The sequence below is a fragment of the Nyctereutes procyonoides genome, unplaced genomic scaffold (assembly GCF_905146905.1).
Source record: "Nyctereutes procyonoides isolate TBG_1078 unplaced genomic scaffold, NYPRO_anot_genome, whole genome shotgun sequence".
Lineage (NCBI taxonomy): Eukaryota > Metazoa > Chordata > Mammalia > Carnivora > Canidae > Nyctereutes > Nyctereutes procyonoides.
The window spans coordinates 31,915,928-31,940,239 of record NW_026575030.1 but is presented as its reverse complement, the minus strand read 5'-3'; the positions used below and the strand labels follow the sequence as shown (position 1 = coordinate 31,940,239).

Sequence of the window (24,312 nt, the reverse complement as noted above, 5' to 3'; positions counted from 1 at the left end):
TGTCTTTCTTCCAGTGGATCGTCTTTCCTCCTTTATCGTATATTAGTTGACCATAAAGTTCAGGGTCCACTTCTGGGTTCTCTGTTCTGTTCCATTGATCTATATGTCTGTTTTTGTGCCAGTACCACACTGTCTTGATGAACACAGCTTTGTAGTACAACCTGAAATCTGGCATTGTGATGCCCCCAGATATGGTTTTCTTTTTTAAAATTCCCCTGGCTGTTTGGGGTCTTTTCTGATTCCACACAAATCTTAAAATAATTTGTTCTAAGTCTCTGAAGAAAGTCCATGGTATTTTGATAGGGATTGCATTAAACGTGTAAATTGCCCTGGGTAACATTGACATTTTCACAATATTAATTCTGCCAATCCATGAGCATGGAATATTTTTCCATCTCTTTGTGTCTTCCTCAATTTCTTTCAGAAGTGTTCTGTAGTTTTTAGGGTATATTTTGAGAACCATTTGAATGGTAAATGGTTCTCCAACCTTTTATTTTCAGGTTGTAGGTGTCCTTCTGTCTAAAATGAGTCTCTTGTAGACAGCAAATAGATGGGTCCTGCTTTTTTATCCAGTCTGAAACCCTGCGCCTTTTGATGGGGTCATTAAGCCCATTCACGTTCAGAGTTACTATTGACAGATATGAGTTTAGTGTCATCATGATATCTATTTAGTCCTTGTTTTTGTGGATTGTTCCACTGAACTTCTTCTTAAAGGGGAGTTTTAAGAGTCCCCCTTAAAATTTCTTGCAGAGCTGGTTTGGAGGTCACATATTCTTTCAGTTCCTGCCTGTCTTGGAAGCTCTTTATCTCTCCTTCCATTTTGAATGAGAGCCTTGCTGGATAAAGTATTCTTGGTTGCATGTTCTTCTCATTTAGGACCCTGAATATATCCTGCCAGCCCTTTCTGGCCTGCCACGTCTCTGTGGAGAGGTCTGCTGTTACCCTAATATTCCTCCCCATGAAAGTCAGGGACTTCTTGTCTCTTGCTGCTTTAAGGATCTTCTCTTTATCTTTGGAATTTGCAAGCTTCACTATTAAATGTCGAGGTGTTGAACGGTTTTTATTGATTTTAGGGGGGAATCTCTCTATTTCCTGGATCTGAATGCCTGTTTCCCTTCCCAGATTGGGAAAGTTTTCAGCTAGGATTTGTTCAAATACATATTCTGGCCCTCTGTCCCTTTCGGCGCCCTCGGGAACCCCAATTAAACGTAGGTTTTTCTTCCTTAGACTGTCATTTATTTGCCTTAATCTGTCTTCATGGTCCCTTAATTGATTGTCTCTTTTTTCCTCAGTTTACCTCTTTGCCATTAACTTGTCTTCTATGTCACTCAGTCGTTCTTCCACCTCGTTAACCCTCGTCGTTAGGACTTCTAGTTTGGATTGCATCTCATTCAGTTGATTTTTAATTTCTGCCTGATTGGATCTAAATTCTGCAGTCATGAAGTCTCGTGAGTCCTTAATGCTTTTTTCTAGAGCCACCAGTAGCTGTATAATGGTGCTTCTGAATTGGCTTTCTGACATTGAAGTGTAATCCAGATTTTGTAACTCTGTGGGAGAGAGGGCTGTTTCTGATTCTTTCTTTTGAGGTGAGGTTTTCCTTCTAGTCATTTTGCTCAGTGCAGAGTGGCCAAAAACAAGTTGTATTGGAACACGGGGGAGTATCACTGGTCCGTCCAGCTGGTCTTCTGGGGGAGGGGCCTGCTATGCTGATTTTCAGGTGTTAGCACTTGGGGGAGCTGCTCTGCCCCTGCCTGCTGCCGGGCTCAGCGGGGGTTGTTTACCCCGTGGGGCCCCAGGAGGAACAGCAGCAGTTGCTATGGCAACTCTGGAAGCCTGGATTCAGCCTCCGCAGGAACTACGGGGCTCGGGGCTCTCGGCTCTCCGGCTCTCCGTCCGCAGGGCCTGGAGGCTCCGGGCGGGGCCGCTGATCTGCTCAGCTCCAGGGCAGGAGCGTCCTTGCTGTCCTGGGCCCTCCCGGCCTCTGCCTGTCCCGGGGGAGGCCGGATCCTGGGCTGTGTCCCGGCGCCCTGTGCTCCGGGGCCTGCGCTGGTGGATTCGCGCTCCCGCCCCGCAGCCCCCTCCGCGGAGCCGCGCCCGAGCCCCCCGAGCTGCTCCGGCCCCTCCGTGCGCGCTGCAGCCCTTAGGGAGCTCGGCGCACTCCCCCGGGGCGCAGGTGTCTGTTAGTGTCCCGGGAGCCCGAGGGCATCCCCGCCCTCCTGGGTCCTGCTCCAACTCCCTGCGAGCCCCTTTCCCCCGGGAAGGTTGGTGCAGCTCCTGCTCCTCCGGGACGGGGTTCTCCTGTCCTGGGGACACTCGCCCCGGCCTCAGCCCGGCTCCTCGCGGGGCCCCTCCCCCTCGGAGGCCTTTTGTGTCTTTATTTCTTTTTCCCCGTCTTCCTACCTTGATAGAAGCGTGGACTCCTCTCACTGTAGCATTCCAGCTGGTCTCTCTTTACATCTCAGGCCGAATTCGTAAATTTTCAGGATGGTTTGAAGATTATCTAGGTAATTTGGTGGGGACAGGCGATTTGGGGACCCTGCTCTTCCGCCATCTTGCCCCTCCCCCCAGAGAAGCAATTTTTAAAAATGAAAAACAGTCAAAAATCTTTGGAATGCAGCAAAAGCAGTTATAAGAAGGAAGTTTATATCAATACAGGCCTACTCAAGAAGCAAGAGAAAGCTCAAATAAACAACTTAATCTTATATCTAAAGGAGCTAGAAAAAGAACCCAAAAAAGGCCCAAAGTTAGTAGAAGGAATAAAATAGTAAAGGTTAGAGCAGAAATAAATGAAATAGAAACAAACAAACAAAACCAATAAAAGATCAACAAAACCAGGAGCTGCTTTTTTAAAAGATAAACAAAATTGATAAACCTTTAGTTAGACTCATCAAGAAAAAAGGAGAGGACTCAATAAATAAAATCAGAAGTGAAGGAGGTGAAATAACAACTGACTCTACAGAAATACAAAAGGATTATAAGAAAATATTACATCTTTTTAAAAAAGAGGGGAGCGATGCCTGGGTGGCAAACCACAATCAACAACACACTGAAAAAAATATTCACCACAGTCAAGTAGGATTTATTCCAGGGATGCAAGGGTGGTTCACTATTCACAAATCAATCAAAGTCATATATCACATTGACCAGAGAAAGAATGAAAACCTAACAGATGTAGAAAAATTCAATATCCATTCATGGTAAAAATAAAAAAGCTCCCAACAAAGTAAGTTTAGAGAGAACATACCTCAACATAATAAAGGCCTTATTGAAAAACCCACAGCTAACATCATAACTAAATGGCAAAAAAAAAAAACTGAAAGCTTTTCCTCTGAGATCAACAACAAGACAGAGATGTCCACTTTCACTCAACATAGCCCTGGAAGTCCCAGCTGCAGCAATCAGATAAGAAAAAGAAAAGGCATCCATATTGGTAAGGAAGAAGTAAAACTGCCACTATTTGTAGACAGGATACTATTCATAGGAGAAATCATAAGGAAACCATCAAAAATCTACTAGAACTGGTAAATTAATCCTGCAAAGTTGCATGATATTTGTTGGGACGCCTGGGTGGCTCAGTGATTGAGCCTCTGCCTTCAAGTCAGGGAGTGATCCCGGAGTTCCAGGATTGAGTCCCACATTGGGCTCCCTGCAGGGAGCCTGCTTCTCCCTCTGCCTGTATTTCTGCTTTCTCTCTGTCTCTCTCATGAATAAATAAATAAAATCTTTAAAAAAAAGAATTTTTTTGCATTTCTATCACTAATAACAAAGTATCAGAAAGAGAAATTAAGAAATCAATCCCATTTACAATTGCATCAACAAGAATAAAATACCTAGGAATAACTTAAATAAAGGAAGTAAAAGATCTGTATTCTGAAAGGCTATAAAACATTGATGAAAAAAATTGACGAGACATAAATGGAAAGATATTCCATGTTCATAGTTTGGAAGAATATTGTTAAAAATATCTATCCTACCCAAAGCAAGCTACAAACCTAATGCAATCCCCATCAGAATACCAACAGCTAAAACAAAAATCCTAAAATTTGTATGGAACCACAAAAGACCCCAAGTAGCCAAAGCAATCTTAAGAAAAAAAGAACAAAACTGGAGGTATCATAATCCCAGATTTCATGATATACTACAAAGATGCAATAAAGTAGTATGGTATTGACACAAAAATAGACATTCAGATCAATGTACAGAATTGAAAACCCAGAAATAAACAAACCCACACTTAGATGGTCAATTAATTTACAACAAAGGAGGCAGGAATATACAACAGGGGAAAAGATATCCTCTTCAACAAACGGTGCTAGAAAAATTGGACAGCTACATGCGAAGGAATGAAACTAGACTACTTTCTTATACCTTACATAAAAATGAACTGAAAATAGTTTAGAGAACTAAATGTGAGATCTAAAAACCATAAAATTCCTAAAAAAAAATTTAGGCAGTAATTTCTTCAACATCAGCCATAGAAACATCTTTCCAGATAGATCTCCTAAGGCAAGGGAAACAAAAGCAACACTAAACTGTTGGGACTACACCATAATAAAAAGATTTTGCACAGCAAAGGAAACCATCAACAAAATCAAAAGGCAACCCAGTGAATGGGAGAAGATATCTGTAAATTATATATCCAATAAGGAGTTAACATTTAAAAAATATAAGGAACTTATACAATTCAACCCCAAAAAAACAATCCAATTAAAAAATAGAGGACTTGGGATCCCTGGGTGGCGCAGTGGTTTAGCGGCTGCCTTTGACCCAGGGCGCGACCCTGGAGACTCGGGATCAAGTCCCACGTCGGGCTCCTGGTGCATGGACCTGCTTCTTCCTCTGCCTGTGTCTCTGCCCCATTCTCTCTCTCTGTGTGTGTGTGACTATCTTTAATAAATAAAAATTAAAAAAAAATAGAGGACTTGAATAGACATTTTTCCAAAGAAGACATACAAGTGGCCAACAGACATATTAAAAGGTACTCAATATCACTAATCATCAGGGAAATGCAAATCAAAAGTACAATGAGATGTCACCTTACACTGTCAAATGGCTAGTATCAAAAGGACAAGAAATAACAAGTATTGGTGAGAATGTAGAGAAAAAAAATCCTCATGCACTGTTGGTGGGAATGTAAAAATTGATACAACCACTGTGGAAAATAGTATGGAGGTTTAGCAAAAAATTAAAAATAGAACAACCATATGATCCAACAATGCCACTTATGGGAACCTATCTGAAGAAAGCAAAACACTAATTTGAAAACATATAATGTTTACTGCAGCATTATTTACAATAGCCACGATATGAAAGCATCCCAAGTATCCATCCACAGATAAATGGATTAAAAAAGGTGGTATATCCATACAATGAAATATTATTCATCCATAAAAAGGATAAGATCTTGCCATTTGTGACAATATGGATGGCCCTAGAGTATATCATGCTGTGTGCAATAACCCAGACAGAAAGACAAATACCATATGATTTCACTCATGTGGAATTTAAGAAACAAGACAAAGAGAAACAAACAAAAAAAAGAGACTCTTAAATACAGATCAAAAACCGGTGGTTGCCAGACGTGGGATGGGGGGATGGGAGAAATAGATAAAAGGGATTGAGAGGTACAAACCTCTAATTAGAAAATAAATAAGTCACAGAGATGAAAAGTACCGCACAGGAAATATAATCAATGAGATTGTACTAATGTTGTTTAGTAACAGATGGTGACTACACTTATTGTGGTGAGTATCGAACAATGGAAAGATTTGTGGAATCATTATATTGTATACCTGAAACTAATACTGAATGTTATACTTTAAAAAAAAAAAAGGCGAGGGGAGGGGCAAGATGGCGGAAGAGCAGGGTCCCCAAATCGCCTGTCCCCACCAAATTACCTAGATAACCTTCAAACCATCCTGAAAATCTACGAATTCGGCCTGAGATGTAAAGAGAGACCAGCTGGAACGCTACAGTGAGAAGAGTCCGCGCTTCTATCAAGGTAGGAAGACGGGGAAAAAGAAATAAAGGAACAAAAGGCCTCCGAGGGGGAGGGGCCCCGCGAGGAGCCGGGCTGAGGCCGGGGCGAGTGTCCCCAGGACAGGAGAGCCCGTCCCGTCCCGGAGGAGCAGGAGCTGCACCAACCTTCCCGGGCGGGCGGAAAGGGGCTCGCAGGGAGTTGGAGCAGGACCCAGGAGAGCGGGGATGCCCTCGGGCTCCCGGGGACACTAACAGACACCTGCGCCCCGGGGGAGTGCGCCGAGCTCCCTAAGGGCTGCAGCGCGCACGGCGGGACCGACCGGAGCAGCTCGGAGGGGCTCGGGCGGCGGCTCCGCGGAGGGGGCTGCGGGGCGGGAGCGCAAATCCACAGCGCAGGCCCCGGAGCACAGGGCGCCGGGACACAGCCCAGGATCCGGCCTCCCCCGGGACAGGCAGAGGCCGGGAGGGCCCAGGACAGCGAGGACGCTCCTGCCCCGAGCTGAGCAGATCAGCGGCCCCGCCCCGGAGCCTCCAGGCCCTGCAGACGGAGAACCGAGAGCCCCGAGCCCCGTAGTTCCTGCGGAGGCTGAATCCAGGCTTCCAGAGTTGCCATAGCAACTGCGGCTGTTCCTCCTGGGGCCCCACGGGGTAAACAACCCCGCTGAGCCCGGCAGCAGGCAGGGGCAGAGCAGCTCCCCCAAGTGCTAACACCTGAAAATCAGCACAGCAGGCCCCTCCCCCAGAAGACCAGCTGGACGGACCAGTGATACTCCCCCGTGTTCCAATACAACTTGTTTTTGGCCACTCTGCACTGAGCAAAATGACTAGAAGGAAAACCTCACCTCAAAAGAAAGAATCAGAAACAGCCCTCTCTCCCACAGAGTTACAAAATCTGGATTACACTTCAATGTCAGAAAGCCAATTCAGAAGCACTATTCTACAGCTACTGGTGGCTCTAGAAAAAAGCATTAAGGACTCACGAGACTTCATGACTGCAGAATTTAGATCCAATCAGGCAGAAATTAAAAATCAATTGAATGAGATGCAATCCAAACTAGAAGTCCTAACGACGAGGGTTAACGAGGTGGAAGAACGAGTGAGTGACATAGAAGACAAGTTAATGGCAAAGAGGGAAACTGAGGAAAAAAGAGATAAACAATTAAAGAACCATGAAGACAGATTAAGGCAAATAAATGACACTCTAAGGAAGAAAAACCTACGTTTAATTGGGGTTCCCGAGGGCGCCGAAAGGGACAGAGGGCCAGAATATGTATTTGAACAAATCCTAGCTGAAAACTTTCCCAATCTGGGAAGGGAAACAGGCATTCAGATCCAGGAAATAGAGAGATCCCCCCCTAAAATCAATAAAAACCGTTCAACACCTCGACATCTAATAGTGAAGCTTGCAAATTCCAAAGATAAAGAGAAGATCCTTAAAGCAGCAAGAGACAAGAAGTCCCTGACTTTCATGGGGAGGAATATTAGGGTAACAGCAGACCTCTCCACAGAGACCTGGCAGGCCAGAAAGGGCTGGCAGGATATATTCAGGGTCCTAAATGAGAAGAACATGCAACCAAGAATACTTTATCCAGCAAGGCTCTCATTCAAAATGGAAGGAGAGATAAAGAGCTTCCAAGACAGGCAGGAACTGAAAGAATATGTGACCTCCAAACCAGCTCTGCAAGAAATTTTAAGGGGGACTCTTAAAACCCCCTTTAAGAAGAAGTTCAGTGGAACAATCCACAAAAACAAGGACTAAATAGATATCATGATGACACTAAACTCCTATCTCTCAATAGTAACTCTGAACGTGAATGGGCTTAATGACCCCATCAAAAGGCGCAGGGTTTCAGACTGGATAAAAAAGCAGGACCCATCTATTTGCTGTCTACAAGAGACTCATTTTAGACAGAAGGACACCTACAACCTGAAAATAAAAGGTTGGAGAACCATTTACCATTCAAATGGTTCTCAAAATATACCCTAAAAACTATAGAACACTTCAGAAAGAAATTGAGGAAGACACAAAGAGATGGAAAAATATTCCATGCTCATGGATTGGCAGAATTAATATTGTGAAAATGTCAATGTTACCCAGGGCAATTTACACGTATAATGCAATCCCTATCAAAATACCATGGACTTTCTTCAGAGACTTAGAACAAATTATTTTAAGATTTGTGTGGAATCAGAAAAGACCCCAAACAGCCAGGGGAATTTTAAAAAAGAAAACCATATCTGGGGGCATCACAATGCCAGATTTCAGGTTGTACTACAAAGCTGTGTTCATCAAGACAGTGTGGTACTGGCACAAAAACAGACATATAGATCAATGGAACAGAACAGAGAACCCAGAAGTGGACCCTGAACTTTATGGTCAACTAATATACGATAAAGGAGGAAAGACGATCCACTAGAAGAAAGACAGTCTCTTCAATAAATGGTGCTGGGAAAATTGGACATCCACATGCAGAAGAATGAAACTGGACCACTCTCTTGCACCATACACAAAGATAAACTCAAAATAGATGAAAGATCTAAATGTGAGACAAGATTCCATCAAAATCCCAGAGGAGAACTCAGGCAACACCCTTTTTGAACTTGGCCACAGTAACCGGAGAAGGACAAACAGTGTATGTTCTCATTCATTTGGGGAATATGAATAATAGTGAAAGGGAATATAAGGGAAGGGAGAAGAAATGCGTGAGAAATATCAGAAAGGGAGACAGAACATAAAGACTTCTAACTCTGGGAAATGAACTAGGGGTGGTGGAGGGGGAGGAGGGCGGGGGGTGGGGGTGAATGGGTGACGGGCACTGAGGGGTACACTTGACGGGATGAGCACTGGGTGTTATTCTGTATGTTGGTAAATTGAACACCAATAAAAATTAATTTATAAAATTAAAAAAAAAAAGCACTTCTTTAGGCAGTCTTACAAAACTTACCTGCATGATTACTACTTATGAAGCAAGAACACTGTAACAAAATAGAAGAGATGTTTTACATACTTAAGAATAAACACTTAAAGCATTAAGATATGAGCTCAAAATCCAGCCCTATGTGAATGGAGGACCTGTTTGAAGCACCTGGAAGATTGACAATCAAGCTTAAAAGAACAAATCTAAGCCAGCCCAACGACTGTAAGGCTCACTTCTTTGAGGAACCCCCTTTACACACCAACACTTTCTTCTTAGTTTTCCAAATATCATGCATACCTAAACACTGGCCACAGGGAAGGGGGATATGTAATATGCTATTTCACCTAAACTTGATACTTTAGAGATTTTTAATTTAGTGACAACAGTAATGACCATTTGTGAACTGTGACCATCACATTAATTTTATGAGGTAGACTAGATAGGTTTTATTGTTGTTAACTGGAATTAACACCCCTTTATAGACAAGGCTTAGGGAGATCTACATGACCAGCAAAGTTTACATGGCTATTAAGTGGCAGGCATGGGAACAGAATTCTGATCTGACATGTAGAATAGTACATTCTATGTTATTTTTGCTGCTGTTTTAAAAAATGGATTTCGGTGTAATGTAGTTCAAGACATCATACCTGTCTATCCTCTAGCTAGATTATGAAATTTCACATTGGATGACTGGCAAATTACGGTCAAAAAATTTTCTCTATGATTATGGATGGAATAAAATTGATGAAACAAGAACTGCCTGAGTTGACCAGCTAGATAAACAATCTAAATGGTCACTAAGGAAATGTTCAAAATGTCTGCCTAAACAAAAAGCTATAGCTATAAGCTATAAAAATTTACTTATGGATATAATTTGCCATACCAGGATCCTTTGCACTGCTGGTATGTACTGCAGCTTTGGTGAAATTGAACAAGACTCTTTCTTTCCTCAAGACACTTTACTTCCATTTGTCAGAAAATTATAGAATATTCTAATATACTATATCTGTGGTGTGATTGGCACTCTTTTCAATGTGATGCCTTGTGATGTGCAAACTGCATGACCATGTACCAAATTCTCCTCAAAATGGTAGCTCAGACACCTTCTGAGCCTCTGTGTGTGAAAAGTCACTTGTCAGTTAAACTAAGGAATTACGGAGAGGAGACTTCAGGAAGAAAACAGACCTGAGAAATCAGGGTAATTGGAAGCAGTTTGGCAGAAAGCAGATAATGTTTTTAAAAAGGAATAAGGTAACTGATTATTATTGAGATACCTACAAAATTTTAAGTCCTGAAGAAAAAAGGAGCTAAATAATAGCCTTTTCCCTAAGTCTTTGGCAATCGATGGCGGCCATGCATGTCTGAATTCAGAAATTCAAGTCTATAAAATATAGTATTTTCCACCATGAATGTATTGAGGCAAGTAATTGACTTGAAGGCAAGTTCCACCATACTAAATAATCACAGACCAATCTCTTGTCCTCAATGAGACTCAGTTTCCCCATTGTAAAAAGGGGGCATCTTAAATAATCATGAAGCTCTTTTCCACTTCTAAATTTCTATATTTCTATATTTCTAAATTTCAATATTTTCTTACAAACCAGCTAGTGAAATGGCTGATTTCAGCAGAATTCCACTAAAACTCAGGGTGCCTCTTACTGTCATGAAAGCTGTGAGTAAGTACCATGGAATCTAGGTGCCCCAGTTCCTCTTCCTTCTTGGCAGCATTTACTCTCATGTGCTCAGGTATCTTATAGTCTGGGGCTGTCTTCAGATTGAAGTCTCCCATATACAGCTGGGCCTCTTTGATGGCTTGAACATCTCTGGGATCTTCAAAATCATCCTGCGGTTTACTCTTGTACCTATCAGAAAAATAGGCAACCCAGACACAAATGTAACAATAAACTTAGTTTGTCTACTATATGTATATAATCAAAATCAGTCATAAAGCAAAAGTATAATTCTGGGTCTGTGGTACTTTTGTCCATAAACCCCAAGCATTTTTTTAAGTTAATGACTACAGATTTTTGTCAATTTACAATGGGGTTATGTACCAATAAACCCATACTTGAAAATATCATAAATCACAAATGCATTCAATACACCTAAGTTTAGCCTAGCCCATCTTAAACATACACAGAACTCTTACATTAGCCTACAGTTGGGAAAAATTAATACAAAGCCCATTTCACAATAAAGTGTTAAATATCTCATGTAAAAAAAAATAAAAATAAATATCTCATGTAATTTATTGACTGCTGTACTGAAACTAAAAAACAGAATGGGTGTAAGTGTATTGATAGTTTATCCCCATGACTGTGTAGCTGACTCGGAGCTGTGGTTCACTGCTCTGTCCAGTATCATGAGAAAGTATTACATTGCATATACTTGTAGCCTGAGAAAATAACAAAATTCAAAGTACAGTTTCTACTGAATGCAAATCACTTTCACCCTATTATAAAGCCAAAAAAAATCATAAGTTAAACCATCATAAGTTGGGGACCCTCTGTATTTCTAAAGCACCTCAAACAAAGTAATAATGAAACAAGTAAAAACTAATTACCAGACAGTGCTGAAATAATTGGAATCATTTTAAGGCTTTGGTTCACTTCTAAGTGATTTATATCAAGATGACTATTTATTCCTTCAATTGACATCAAGCAACAGTGGTAATCAGTAAAAAGTTAATTTACCTTCTTTTAAACAACATAAGTATCAGAAAATTTTCAAAAAAAGGCATTATAGTTAAAAATGATTGCCTCCTGCTCTCTCCAAATTCCATGGAAATGATGGTGTGGAGATATTAAAGGGAATAAATCAGGAAGGCTGAGAATAAGATAGAAAGCTATGAGCAAATCGGTGATAGCAATTTTAAAGGATAAATCAGACCAGAGAAAACTGTGGCCCAGAATATCCAGGGGAAGGCTACAAAAAGGATTAGATATGATCTTATTAGTAGAGATCCTAGGAGGCTCCAAGCACAGACCTAAGAAGATCCAACCTACCTAATTCTTTAAAGTGAAGCTTATCAGTCAACATGAACATGTGCACATAGCTTACAGCCAGCCCTTTAGGAAAACAAACACATACAATAACAGAGGAAACACACGTTGTCTAATGTACTAATTGACAATTGTTTGGGAGAGAAGGAAGTAAAGGGAGGAAGGATGAATGGAAGGAAGAGAGACAGGGAGGAAGGGAAGGTAGAAGGAAGGAAGGAAGAAAAGAAAAAGAAAAAGAAAAAGAAAAAGCAAGTAGATACTTTGGCTCCAGTCATGTGAGAGAAACAAGGTCCATAATTATCCTCATGCTATAAAAGAAAACTAAACAAAAAAAACATGAAACAACTATGTTCAGACATTGAATAATTGGCAGCACAGGGCTATAATTCATGTGAGAAGCGAAACAAAAATAATCATTACTATCTCTATTTCTATGGAGGAAATTATCAGACTGTAAAAGAGGGATGAGATACCAAATATGAGTCCAGTAATCTCACTGATTAATTACAAAGATAGAGTTCAGAGAGGCCAGAGTGGTTAGAATTTTGTGGAAAAAAATATCAGAGCTACACACAAAACAATACCTTTAGAAATTCACATAGGGCTGTCTGGAGTTTTTGGCCAAGTATTAACCTGTATATGTGTAGTGTGAAACATCATGAAAATAAATGAGGAATATCTGGGGAAAATATAATTACTGGGAAGCTATAAGGCAAATAATTCTCATAGTTTACACATGGCTGGAAATCACCTTTGAGTTCATCAGCTGGAGAGACCTTATTAAAGGGAGGGAACATTCAGTAGAGACCTTGAAAGAGTCATGCCTTCAAAGTAGGAAAAATAAAAGATCTAGACATTATCAGCAATCATCCAGTCCTCACTGACATTTACAGAAAACTACACCAAAGAATACAAGAAAATATATATTCTTCTTGAAGCACACATTGAATTTTCATGAAGATAGATTCTATGCAGGCCCACTCACCTCACAATAAATTTATAAGAATTTATACCATGTAAACTGTTGGGTAATTATACAACATACTTAAAAACAACTATGGGGGCACCTGGGTGACTCAGTTTGTTAAGCCTCTGACTCTTGATTTCAGCTCAGGTCATGATCTCAGGGTTGTGAAATCAACCCCTGCATCCAGCTCTGCACTCAGCACTGAGTCTGCTTGAGTTTCTCTCTCTTCCACTCCTCCTGTGCCTCCCCTACGTGTGCTTGCTTGCTCTCTTTATCTCTGTCTCTCAAATAAATGTTTTTTAAAAAATCACAATCAGCAAGAAATCACAAGGGATATTAGAAAATATTTTATACTAAATGATGCTGAAAATATATCAGAACTTATAAAGTGAAGTTCAGTGTTTCATTTATACTTTAAATTTATACTTCAATTTATACTTTAAATGCTTACAATTTAAAAAGTATAAAATCAAAGCTTACAGCTTAAACTTAAAACTTAAGCAGCAAAAAAGAAAAGAATTAACTCAAATTAATTAGAATAAATGAAATGACGTAGAACAGAAAAATCAATGACATAGAAAGGTGACAAGCAATATTTCTAAAAATCTATGACCAAAAGTTAGTTCCTTGAAAAGATCAAATCGATGGCTTTTGATGGAATGATCAAGAAAAAGAGAGAAGATACAAATTAATTATGTCAAGAATATTTTAGTATATGAGCTGCCAAAGCGAGCACTATGTCAAGAATAAAACAGAGGACAATACAACAGACACTACAGAAGTAGAAGTAAAAAGTCAATAGTATGAACTATTTTATGCCAATAAATTTATTCCTCAAAAGACACAAATTATCAAAATTGATCCAAGAGAAAATATAAAATCTGGATAGCACTATATCCATGAAAAATTGGAATTTGTATTTATAGCTCTCAAAGAATATTCCATGTCAGTTGGCTCATTGACAAATTTGATTAAATATTTAAGAAATAAACAATATGAAGCCTACATGGTCTTTCAGAAAATAGAAGAGAAAGGAAAACTTCTCATCTCATTTTATGAAACTAATATTACCCTGGTAAGAAACCAGAAAATATATAACAATAAAACCAGAGACAGTATTCTTCATTTAAAAAAAAAAAACACAAAAGTCCATAACAAAATACCAGCAAATCAAATCTTGCAATATATATTTTTGGAAAATATCAAATGCCTATTTTTTTCCAGTTTACTGAGACATGATTGACATGTAATATTGTAACGGTTTAAGGTATACAACAAAATGATTTCATACATGTATCTATTACAAATGTTTGCCTCCATAAATTTAGTTAACATCTGTCCACAGTTACAATTTTTTCTTGTGACAAGAAGTTTTAGGAACTATTCTCTTTCAAATACATAATATAATTGTTAACTAGTCATCATATTGTATATAACATCTCTAGAACTTATCTTATAAATAGGAGTTTGTATTATTTGACCACCTTCATTCCCAACTCCTCACGACTAGCAATCATCGATATGTTCTGTTTCAATGAGTTCAGATTTTTTAGATTCCCATAAGGAAAATCATATAGCATTTGTTTTTCTCTGACTTATTTTACTTAGTATAATGTCCTCAAAGTCCATTTGTAGTGTTGCAAATGGCAACATTTCTCTCTTTCTCAAGCTGAAAAATATTCCCATGTATATGTGTACCATAATTTTTTATTCATTTAACCATTAATGGAGACTTGGGATGTTTCCATATCTTAGTTATTGTTACCAACACTGCAATAAACATGGGAGTACAGACATCTCTTCAAAGACCATTTTAGTTTTCTTTGGATATATACACAAAAGTGAGATTGCTGGACCATATGGTAGTCTTATTTTTATTTTTTTTGAGGAACCTCCATACTGTTTTCCATAGTGGCTGCACCAATTTATTTTCTCATTAATAGTGCACAAAGTAAAAAAAAAAAAAAAAAAAAAGAGTGCACAAAGTCTCCTTTAGTCCACATTTTTGCCAGTACTTGTTAGCTCTTGTCCTTTTAATGATAGGTATTCTAACAGGTATGAGGTGACCTCATTGTGGCTTTGTGTTTCCCTGATGATTAGTGATGTTCCACACTTTTTCATATACTTAATGGCCTTTTGCAGGTCTCCTTTGAAAAATGTCTATATATGTCCTCTGTCCACTTTTAAATCTTTTTCTTTTGCTATTAAGTTGTAAAAGTTCTTTATATATTTTGGATATTACCCCCTTATCAAATATAGGATTGTGAATACATTCCCTAAGTTGCCTAATTTTATTTATTTATTTTTGATGGTTGCCTTTACTGTACATAAGCTTCTTAGTTTGCTATAGTCCCACTTGTTTATTTTTGTTTTTGTTGCCTTTGCTTTTGGTTTCAAGCCTTAAAAAAATCATTGCTAGGACACCCCCCCCCCCAATTGGGACTTACAACCTATGTTTTCTTCTAGGAGTTTAATGGGTTCAGGTCTTACATTCAAGTCTTTAATTCATTTTGCATTAATTTTCACATATTGTGTGAGATACTGGTCCAGTGTAATTCTTTTGCATGTAGTAGTTCAGTTTTCTCCACACCATTTATTGGAGAGATTAACCTTTCTATTATATATTATTGGGTCCTTTGTCATAAATTGATCATATATGCATAGGTTTATTTCTGGTCTCTCTATTCAATTTCATCAATTGAGTCTCTGTTTTTATGCTAATGCCATGCTGTTTTCATTGCTATAGATTTATAATATAGTTTGAAGTCAGGTTAGCTTTGTTTTTCCTTCTCAGGATGGCTTTAGCTATTCAGGGTCTTTTATGGTTCCACCCAATTTTTAGGATTGCTTTTACTATTTCTGTGAAACTTTGATAGAGACTGCATTGAGTCTATAGATTTATTAAGTCTTCTAGTCTATGCATGAAATGTCTTATTTATATCTCCTTCTTTAATTTTCTTTCATCAATGTCTTATTGTTTTCACTGTACAGGTATTTCATATCCACGCTTAAATTTATTTGTAAGTATTTGATTCTTTTTTTTTTTTAAAGATTTTATTTATTCATGAAAGACACAAAGAGAGAGAGGCAGAGACAAAGGCAGAGGGAGAAGCAGGATCCCCTCAGGGAGCTCGATGTGGTACTCAATCCTTGAGCTCCAGGATCACCCTGAGCCAAAAGTAGAGCTTAACCGCTGAGCCATCCAGGCATCCTATATTTTATTCTTTTTGATGCAATTATAATAGGATTGTTTTCCTAATTTCTCTGAGGGTTGTTAATATATAGAAACACAACTGATTTTTATATATTTATCATATCTTGTCATCTTGAATGAAATCATTTATTATTTCTAACAGTATTTTGGCAGAGTTTTTAGAATTTTCTATATATAATATGTCATCAGCAAATAGACAGATGCACTTCCTTCCCAATTGGATGTGTTTTTTTTTTCTTGCCTAACTGTTCTAGCCAGGACTTCTACAATTATATTGAAAAGAAATAACGAGACTGAACATCCTGGTTCCTGATTTCAGAGGGGAAGCTTTCAGCTTTTCACCACTGAGTACGATATTAGCTGTCAGTTTGTCATAAGTAGGCTTTATTATGCTGAGGTATGTTCCTGTTATATCCAGTTTGGTGAGAATTTTTATCATGAGTAGATGTCGAATTTTGTCAAATTCTTTTCCTGCATCTCTTGAGATGATATGATTTTTGATGGCTTGCACAATCACAAAGGTCTGAAAGACAACTGAGTTCAGCTTGGCCTGAACTCAAGATGGCAACATAGGAAAACCTTGAACTCCTCTCTTCCACAGACACACCAAATCTATACCTATTTATAAAGTAATTTCTTCCAAAGGATAACTGAGGGCTGACAACACAGCTTCTGCACCAAAAAAGATAGACCACACAAAGAACAACGAGAGATGAACACACAGTAACAAAGGGAACCACCACTCCTGACACTGGGAACTACAATGGGAGGTATAGGACTGAGGGACCATGAGCAGGTTAGTTTACACTCCTGACACTGAACTGCAAAGGGGCTGAGGGACCATGAGCAGATTAGTTTAAAGCTTTAGTTTAAAAAGGCATCTAGCGACAGGAGTTAAGATGGAGGAGTAGTAGAAGGACTCTGGGATTGCCTCACCCCTTGAACACAGCTAGATTGACATTAAATAATTTGGAACACCTAGGATATTAGTCTGAGGATTGGGAGAATAATCTTCATGGCCATAAGTGGTGAATGTGGCAAATATGAGGCACGTAGATGTGAACTGAGGGAGAGAAAAGCCACAGTGAGGAGGGAGCCCTTTCTGCAGAGAGAGAAAAGGAGGGGGACAGAGAGAATAGCACATTGGGTTCATGCAAGAAAAACACCTGCCCCAAACCACTGACTGGGGAGTTGAAAGAAACTGAGTATTGCACATTTTTGCAAGGAGTGTGTAGAGCTCAAATATTAAGGTTTTGGAAGTGAGTGATTTTCACCAGAGTTGAGCCATGGTGGATGCTCCTGGGGAACAGAAATGCACAGGCCTGGAAGCAGAAAGCATGGTGTAGGGATCCCCTGCATCATACTGGAAGAGAATGCTCCCCTTCCTGGAGTACATCTGAAAGAAGATATACTGTCTCTCCAAGGACAAGAAAAAAAAAAAACCTGCATGTGCCATTAAGCAGGCCTTCACCTGCAGGGGATATAGGTGCACACAGAGGTGCATTCGTGCAGATGTGTGACTATTTCTGGGATGAAACAGCACCAGACATGGTGAGGCTCTCTCCTAGCGGAGGGCAGCAGATCTGTATCATGCCACGTCATTAGATTTGGAGTCTTAAATCCCATCTGTGCACCAGAGATAAAAGGCAGGAGACCTGTGGTGTCAGGCATGCCAATAGTGCCAAGCACAGAAAAGGTAAGGTTAGAGATATGACAAAAGCCTGGGACACAAGGGAGACTGTTCATTCTTTTGTGAGGACTTCTCAGTGTCAGGCACCAGATTCCCTGTCCTGGGAGTAGAGAGTGGGGTGGCCCCATTTTCTCTCTTGCCACCAACATAGTCAGACTTCAGTGAGAAACTCAACACCCCCAGTGGAGGTGGGACCCTCTTACACCAAACCCCCCCCCCCGTGCCCTGCAAGTGTGTGGTTACTAGGCAGATGTGACTGTGATCCAAAGCACTCTCTGAAAAAAAGAGGCAAAAAGAAAGGGAGCAACAAAAAAACCAAACAGACTAACAAAAATCTATAAGCCCGATTCCAAAGAAAAAGGGGGGAAAAGAGCAGCCCAAACACAACAGCAGAGTGCACATAGATACACCAGAAACACTTTCGGAAGTGCCAGGTCCTGGATATTGTATGATCCCTTCTTAATTTGGCATTACTCTCAGGAACAGGAAACATACAAAATGAAAAGATGGAGGAATTCTCCACAAAAGAAAGATGCAGAAGAAATCACACCCAGGGATTTTCTCAAAGCAGATAGAAATAAGATATATGAATAAGAATTTAGAACAACAGTCATAAGAATACTAGTTGGGCTTGCAAAAGGCATAGAAGACACCAGAGAAACCCTTCCTGCAGAGATAAAAGACCTAAAAACTAGTCAGGCCAAATTTTTAAAATGCCATCACTAAGATGGAAAACAACTAGATGTAATCATCACAGTGAAGATGGAAGAACCAGAAGAATGAATTAGAATAGAGAAGATAAACTATGGAAAATGATGAAGCTGAAAGTAAGAGGGAAAGAAAACTATTAGATAATGAAGGTTGATTTAGGGAACTCAGTGATTCCATAAAGTGCAATAATATCCATAACATAAGGATTCCAGAAGAAGACAACTAGGAAAAAGAGGCAGAAGGTTTATTTGAACAAAATCATAGCTGAGAACTTTCCTAATCTGGGGAAGGAACCAGGCACTCAAATACAAGAGGCACTGAGAATTCCCCTCAAAATCAACATAAACAGGCTAACACCTAGACATATCACAGTGAAGCTAGCAAAATACAAAAAAACAAAAAAACAAAAAAACAAAACAAAAAAAAAACAAAAAAGAGAGAGAGAGAATTCTAAAAGCAGGTAGGGACAAAAGGTCCTCAACCTACAAGGGTAGAGACAGAGGGTTAGAAGCAGATGTGTCTACAGAAACTTGGCAGGCCAGAAAGGACTGGTATGTGAAATATATTCAATGTGCTAAGTGGAAAAAATATGCAGTAAAGAATACTTTATCCAGTAAAATGGTCATTCAGGCTAGAAGAAAAGATAAAGAGTTTCCAAGAGAAACAAAAACTAAAGGAGTTCATGAACACTAAGCCAGCTCTGCAAGAAATGTTAAAGGGGACTCTGAGCAGAAAAGAGACCAAAAGCAATAAAAACTAGAAAGGAATAAAGACAATCTACAGGAACAGTGACTTTACAGGTAATGCAGTGGTACTACATTTATAACTATCAATAATTACTCTCAGGCACCTAGGTGGCTCAGTTGGTTAAGTGTCTTTGTCTCAATTCATGATCCCAGGGTCCTGGGATTGAGCCCCATATTGCACTCCCTGTTTAGTGGGGAGCCTGCTTCTCCCTCTCCTTCTTCCACTCCCCCTACTTGTGCTCTTTCCTTATCTGTCAAATAAATAAATATTTGTTAAAAATAATAATTACTCTGAATGTAAATGGACTAAATACTCCAATCAAAACACATATGGTATCAGAATGGATTAAAAAAAAAGCAAGACCCATTGTTATGCTGCCTACCAGAGACTCATTTTAGACCCAAAACCACCTCCAGATTGAAAGTGAGGGGGGGTGGTTGAGAACCATTTATCATGCTAGTAGACATCAAAAGAAAGCTGGGGTAGCCATAGTTATACCAAACTATTTTATAAGGTTTTTTTTTAGTGTTTTTTTAATTTATTTATGATAGTCACACACAGAGAGAGAGAGAGAGAGAGAGAGAGAGAGGCAGAGACATAGGCAGAGGGAGAAGCAGGCTCCATGCACCGGGAGCCCGATGTGGGATTCGATCCTGGGTCTCCAGGATCGCGCCCTGGGCCAAAGGCAGGCGCTAAACCGCTGCGCCACCCAGGGATCCCTCAAACTATTTTAAACCAACGATTGTAATAAGAGATGAACAAGGACACAATATCATACTAAAGGGGTCTATCCAACAAGATATAACAATTGTAAATATTTATGCTCATAGCTTGGGAACAGCCAAATACGTAAATCACTTAATAACAAATTTAAAGAAACTCACTGATAATAACACAACAATAGTAAGGGACTCTAACACCCCAATCACAACAACAGACAAATAATCTAAATAGAATATCAACCAGGAAGTGATGGCTTTGAATGACACACTGGACCAAATGGACTTAACAGATATATTCCGAACATTTCATCCTAAAGCAGCAGAATATGCATTCTTTTTAAGCGCACATGGAACATTCTCCAGAAGAGATCACATACTGGGCCACAAATCAGTGTTCAACCAGTACCAAAAGCCTGAGATCATACCATCATATTTTCAGACCACAGTACGATGAAACATGAAGTCAACCACAAGAAAAAAAATTGGAAAGACCACAAATACATGGAAATTAAAGAACATTCTACTAAAGAATGAATGGGTTAACTAGGAAATTATAGAACTTTTAAAAATACATGGAAGCACATGAAACTGGAAATAAAACCATCCAAAACCTTTGGGATTTAATAAAGGCAGTCATAGGAAAAAAGTATATAGCAATACAGGCCTTCTTCAAGAAGAAAAGTCTCAAATACACAATTTAACCTTACATCTAAAGGAACTGGAAAAAGAACAGTAAATAAAACCTAAAACCAGTGGAGAAGGGAAATAATTAAGATTGGAGCAGGAATAAATGATATAGAAATAAAACCAGTAGAACAGATCAAAGAAACCAGGAGCTGGTTTTTTTAAAAGAACAAACCAAATCAATAAACCCCTAGCCAGACTTCTCAAAAAAGAAAGGACCCAAATAAATAAAATCACGAATAAGAGATGACAAACAATATCACAAAAATACAAAAAATTAGAAGAGAATCTTATGGCAATTATATTCCAACAAATTGAGAAATCTGGAAGAAATTAATAAATTGCTGGGGATACATAGGTTCCTCAGTGGTTGAGCATCTGCCTTTCACTCAGGGTGTGATCCTGGGGGTCCTGGGATTGAGTCCCACATCGGGGTCCCCGCAGGGAGCCTGCTTCTCCCTTTGCCTATATATCTGCCTCCCTCTCTGTGTCTCTTATGAATAAATAAAATCTTTTTTTTAATAAAAGAAATTAATAATTTCTAGAAACATATAAACTACCAGAACGGAAACAGGAAGAAATAGAAAACCTGAACAGACCCACAACCAGAAAAGAAATTGAATGGACAACTGAAAATCTCCAACAAACATGAATCCAGAGCCAGATGGCTTCCCAGGGGAATTCTACCAAATGTTTAAAGAATTAATACCTATTCTGAAACAGTTATAAAAAATAGAAATGTAAGGAAAACTTCCAAACTCATCCCATGAGGGCACCATTACCTTGATTCCAAAACCAGACAAAGATCCTGCTAAAGAAGATAATTACAGGCTAAAATCCTTGATGATCAGGGATACAAAAAATTTTCAACAAGATACTAGATAATCAAATCCAACAGTACATAAAAGAATTATTCATCACAACCAAGTGGGATTTATTCCTACGCTGCAGAGTGGCTCAGTATCTGCAAAATCAATGTGATACACCACATAAATAAAGGACAATAACCACAAAATCTTCTCAACCGATACAGAAGAAGCATTTGATAAAATAGAGCAAGCTTTCTTGATTAAAACTCTTCACATTAGGGATAGAGACAACATAACTCAATATCATAAACGCCATATGTGAAAAGCCCACAGCAAATATCACTCAAAATGGGGAAAAACTGCAAACTTTTCCCCTAGAGTCAGGAACATGACAGGAATGACTGATGTTCAACATATTACTGAAAGTCCTAGCCTCAGCTATCAGACAACACAAAGAAATAAAAGGCATCCAGATCAGCAAGGAAGAAGTCAAACTTTCACCGTTTGCAGATGATGACATGATACTCTACGTAAAACCCAAAAGACTCCACCCAAAAATCGCTAGAACTGATGCATGAATTCAGTAAAGTCACAGCATATAAAATCAATGTGCAGAAATCTGTTGCATTTCTATACACCAATAACAAAGCAGCAGAAAGAGACATCAAGGAAACAACCCCATTTACAGTTGTACCAAAACCCATAAGATACCAGGGAATAAACCTAACCAAAGAGGTAAAAGATCCGCATGCTGAAAACTCTTTAGTCTCTATAACACTTATGGAAGAACTTGAAGAAGTCACCAAAAAATGGAAAAACGTTCCATGCTCATGGATTGGAAGAACAATTATTTTTAAAATGTCTACACTACCCAAAGCAATCTACACATTCAATGCAACCCCAACCAAAATACCACCAGCACTTTTCACAGAACTAGAACAAACAATCCTAAAACTTGCATGGACCCACAAAAGACCCTGAATAGCCAAAGCAATCTTGAAAAAAGAAAAAAGCAAAGCTGGAGGCATCACAATTCCAGACTTCAAATTATATTACAAAGCTTTAGTGATGGTACTGGCACAAACACAAACACGTAGATCAGTGGAACAGAGTAGAAAATCCAGAAATGAACCCGCAACTACGTGGTCAATTAATCTTCAACAAAGCAGGAAAGAATATCTAATGGAAAAAGGCCGTCTCTTTAACAAATGGTGTTGGGAAAATTGGAGAGCACCACGCAGAAGAATGAAACCAGACCACTTTCTTACACCACACACAAAAATAAATTCAAAATGGATTAAAGACCTAAATATGAGTCAGGAAACCCTTCAAATGCTAGAGGAGAAAGCAGGCAGCAACCTCTTTGATCCTGGCTGCAGCCCGTGATTTCTTATTAGATACATCTCCAGAGGCAAGGGGAACAAAAGGAAAAAGAAACTATTGGGACTCTATCAAAATAAAAAGCTTCTGCACAGTGAAGGAAACAGTCAACAAAACTAAAAGGCAACCAGTGGATGGGAGAAGATATTTGCAAATGACATATCAGATGAAGAGCTAGTACCCAGATCCATAAAGAACTGGAAAAAGTCAAAATCAACATCCAAAAAATAAATAATCCAGTCAAGGAACGGGCAGAAGACATGAACAGACATTTTTCCAAAGAGGACGTCCAGATGGCTAACAGACACATGCCAAGGTGCTCCACGTCAGTCATCATCAGGGAAATCCAAATCAAAACCACAGTGACATACCACCTCACACCTGTCAGAAAGGCTAAAATTAACAACCTAAGAAACAATAGATGTTGGTGAGATGAGGAGAAAGGGGAACTTTCTTACATTGTGGGTGGGAATGCAAATGGGTGCAGCCACTCTGGAAACACTATGGATGTTCTTAAAGAATTAAAAATAGAACTACCTTCAACCCAGCAATTGCACTACTAGATATTTATCCAAAGGATACAAAAATACTGATTTGAAGAGGTATCTCCACCCCAGTGTTTATAGCAGCACTATCACCAAGAGGCAAATTATGGAGAAAGAACCTAAATGTCCACTGATAAATGGGTAAAGAAGTGAGACATATATATCCATCCATACATAGACACAATGGGCTATTACTTAGCTATCAAAAAGAATGAAATCTTGCCATTTTCAATGACATGGATGCAGCTAGAGGGTATTATACTAAGTGAAATAAGTCAGAGAAAGACAAATAGCATATACTTCTGTTTTTATGTAATGTCTTGGTCTGGCTTTGGTATCAGGTAATGCTGGCCTTGTACAGTGTACCTCCATACTGTTCCCTGATGATGACTGACGTGGAGCACCTTGGCATGTGTCTGTTAGCCATCTGGACGTCCTCTTTGGAAAAATGTCTGTTCATGTCTTCTGCCCGTTCCTTGACTGGATTATTTATTTTTTGGATGTTGATTTTGACTTTTTCCAGTTCTTTACGGATCTGGGTACTAGCTCTTCATCTGATATGTCATTTGCAAATATCTTCTCCCATCCACTGGTTGCCTTTTAGTTTTGTTGACTGTTTCCTTCACTGTGCAGAAGCTTTTTATTTTGATAGAGTCCCAATAGTTTCTTTTTCCTTTTGTTCCCCTTGCCTCTGGAGATGTATCTAATAAGAAATCACGGGCTGCAGCCAGGATCAAAGAGGTTGCTGCCTGCTTTCTCCTCTAGCATTTGAAGGGTTTCCTGACTCATATTTAGGTCTTTAATCCATTTTGAATTTATTTTTGTGTGTGGTGTAAGAAAGTGGTCTGGTTTCATTCTTCTGCGTGGTGCTCTCCAATTTTCCCAACACCATTTGTTAAAGAGACGGCCTTTTTCCATTAGATATTCTTTCCTGCTTTGTTGAA

At 39.2% G+C, this 24,312-nt stretch overlaps 1 protein-coding gene across 1 annotated transcript in view; it reads right to left on the bottom strand.

The window, feature by feature from the left end:
* Nucleotides 1-24,312, bottom strand: part of CFAP44 (cilia and flagella associated protein 44) — a 135,572-nt gene that overhangs the window by 27,798 nt on the left and 83,462 nt on the right. The window contains exon 25 of the mRNA XM_055316085.1: nucleotides 10,582-10,759. Coding sequence (XP_055172060.1) covers nucleotides 10,582-10,759 — 178 coding nt within the window. The remainder of the gene's footprint in view (nucleotides 1-10,581; nucleotides 10,760-24,312) is intronic.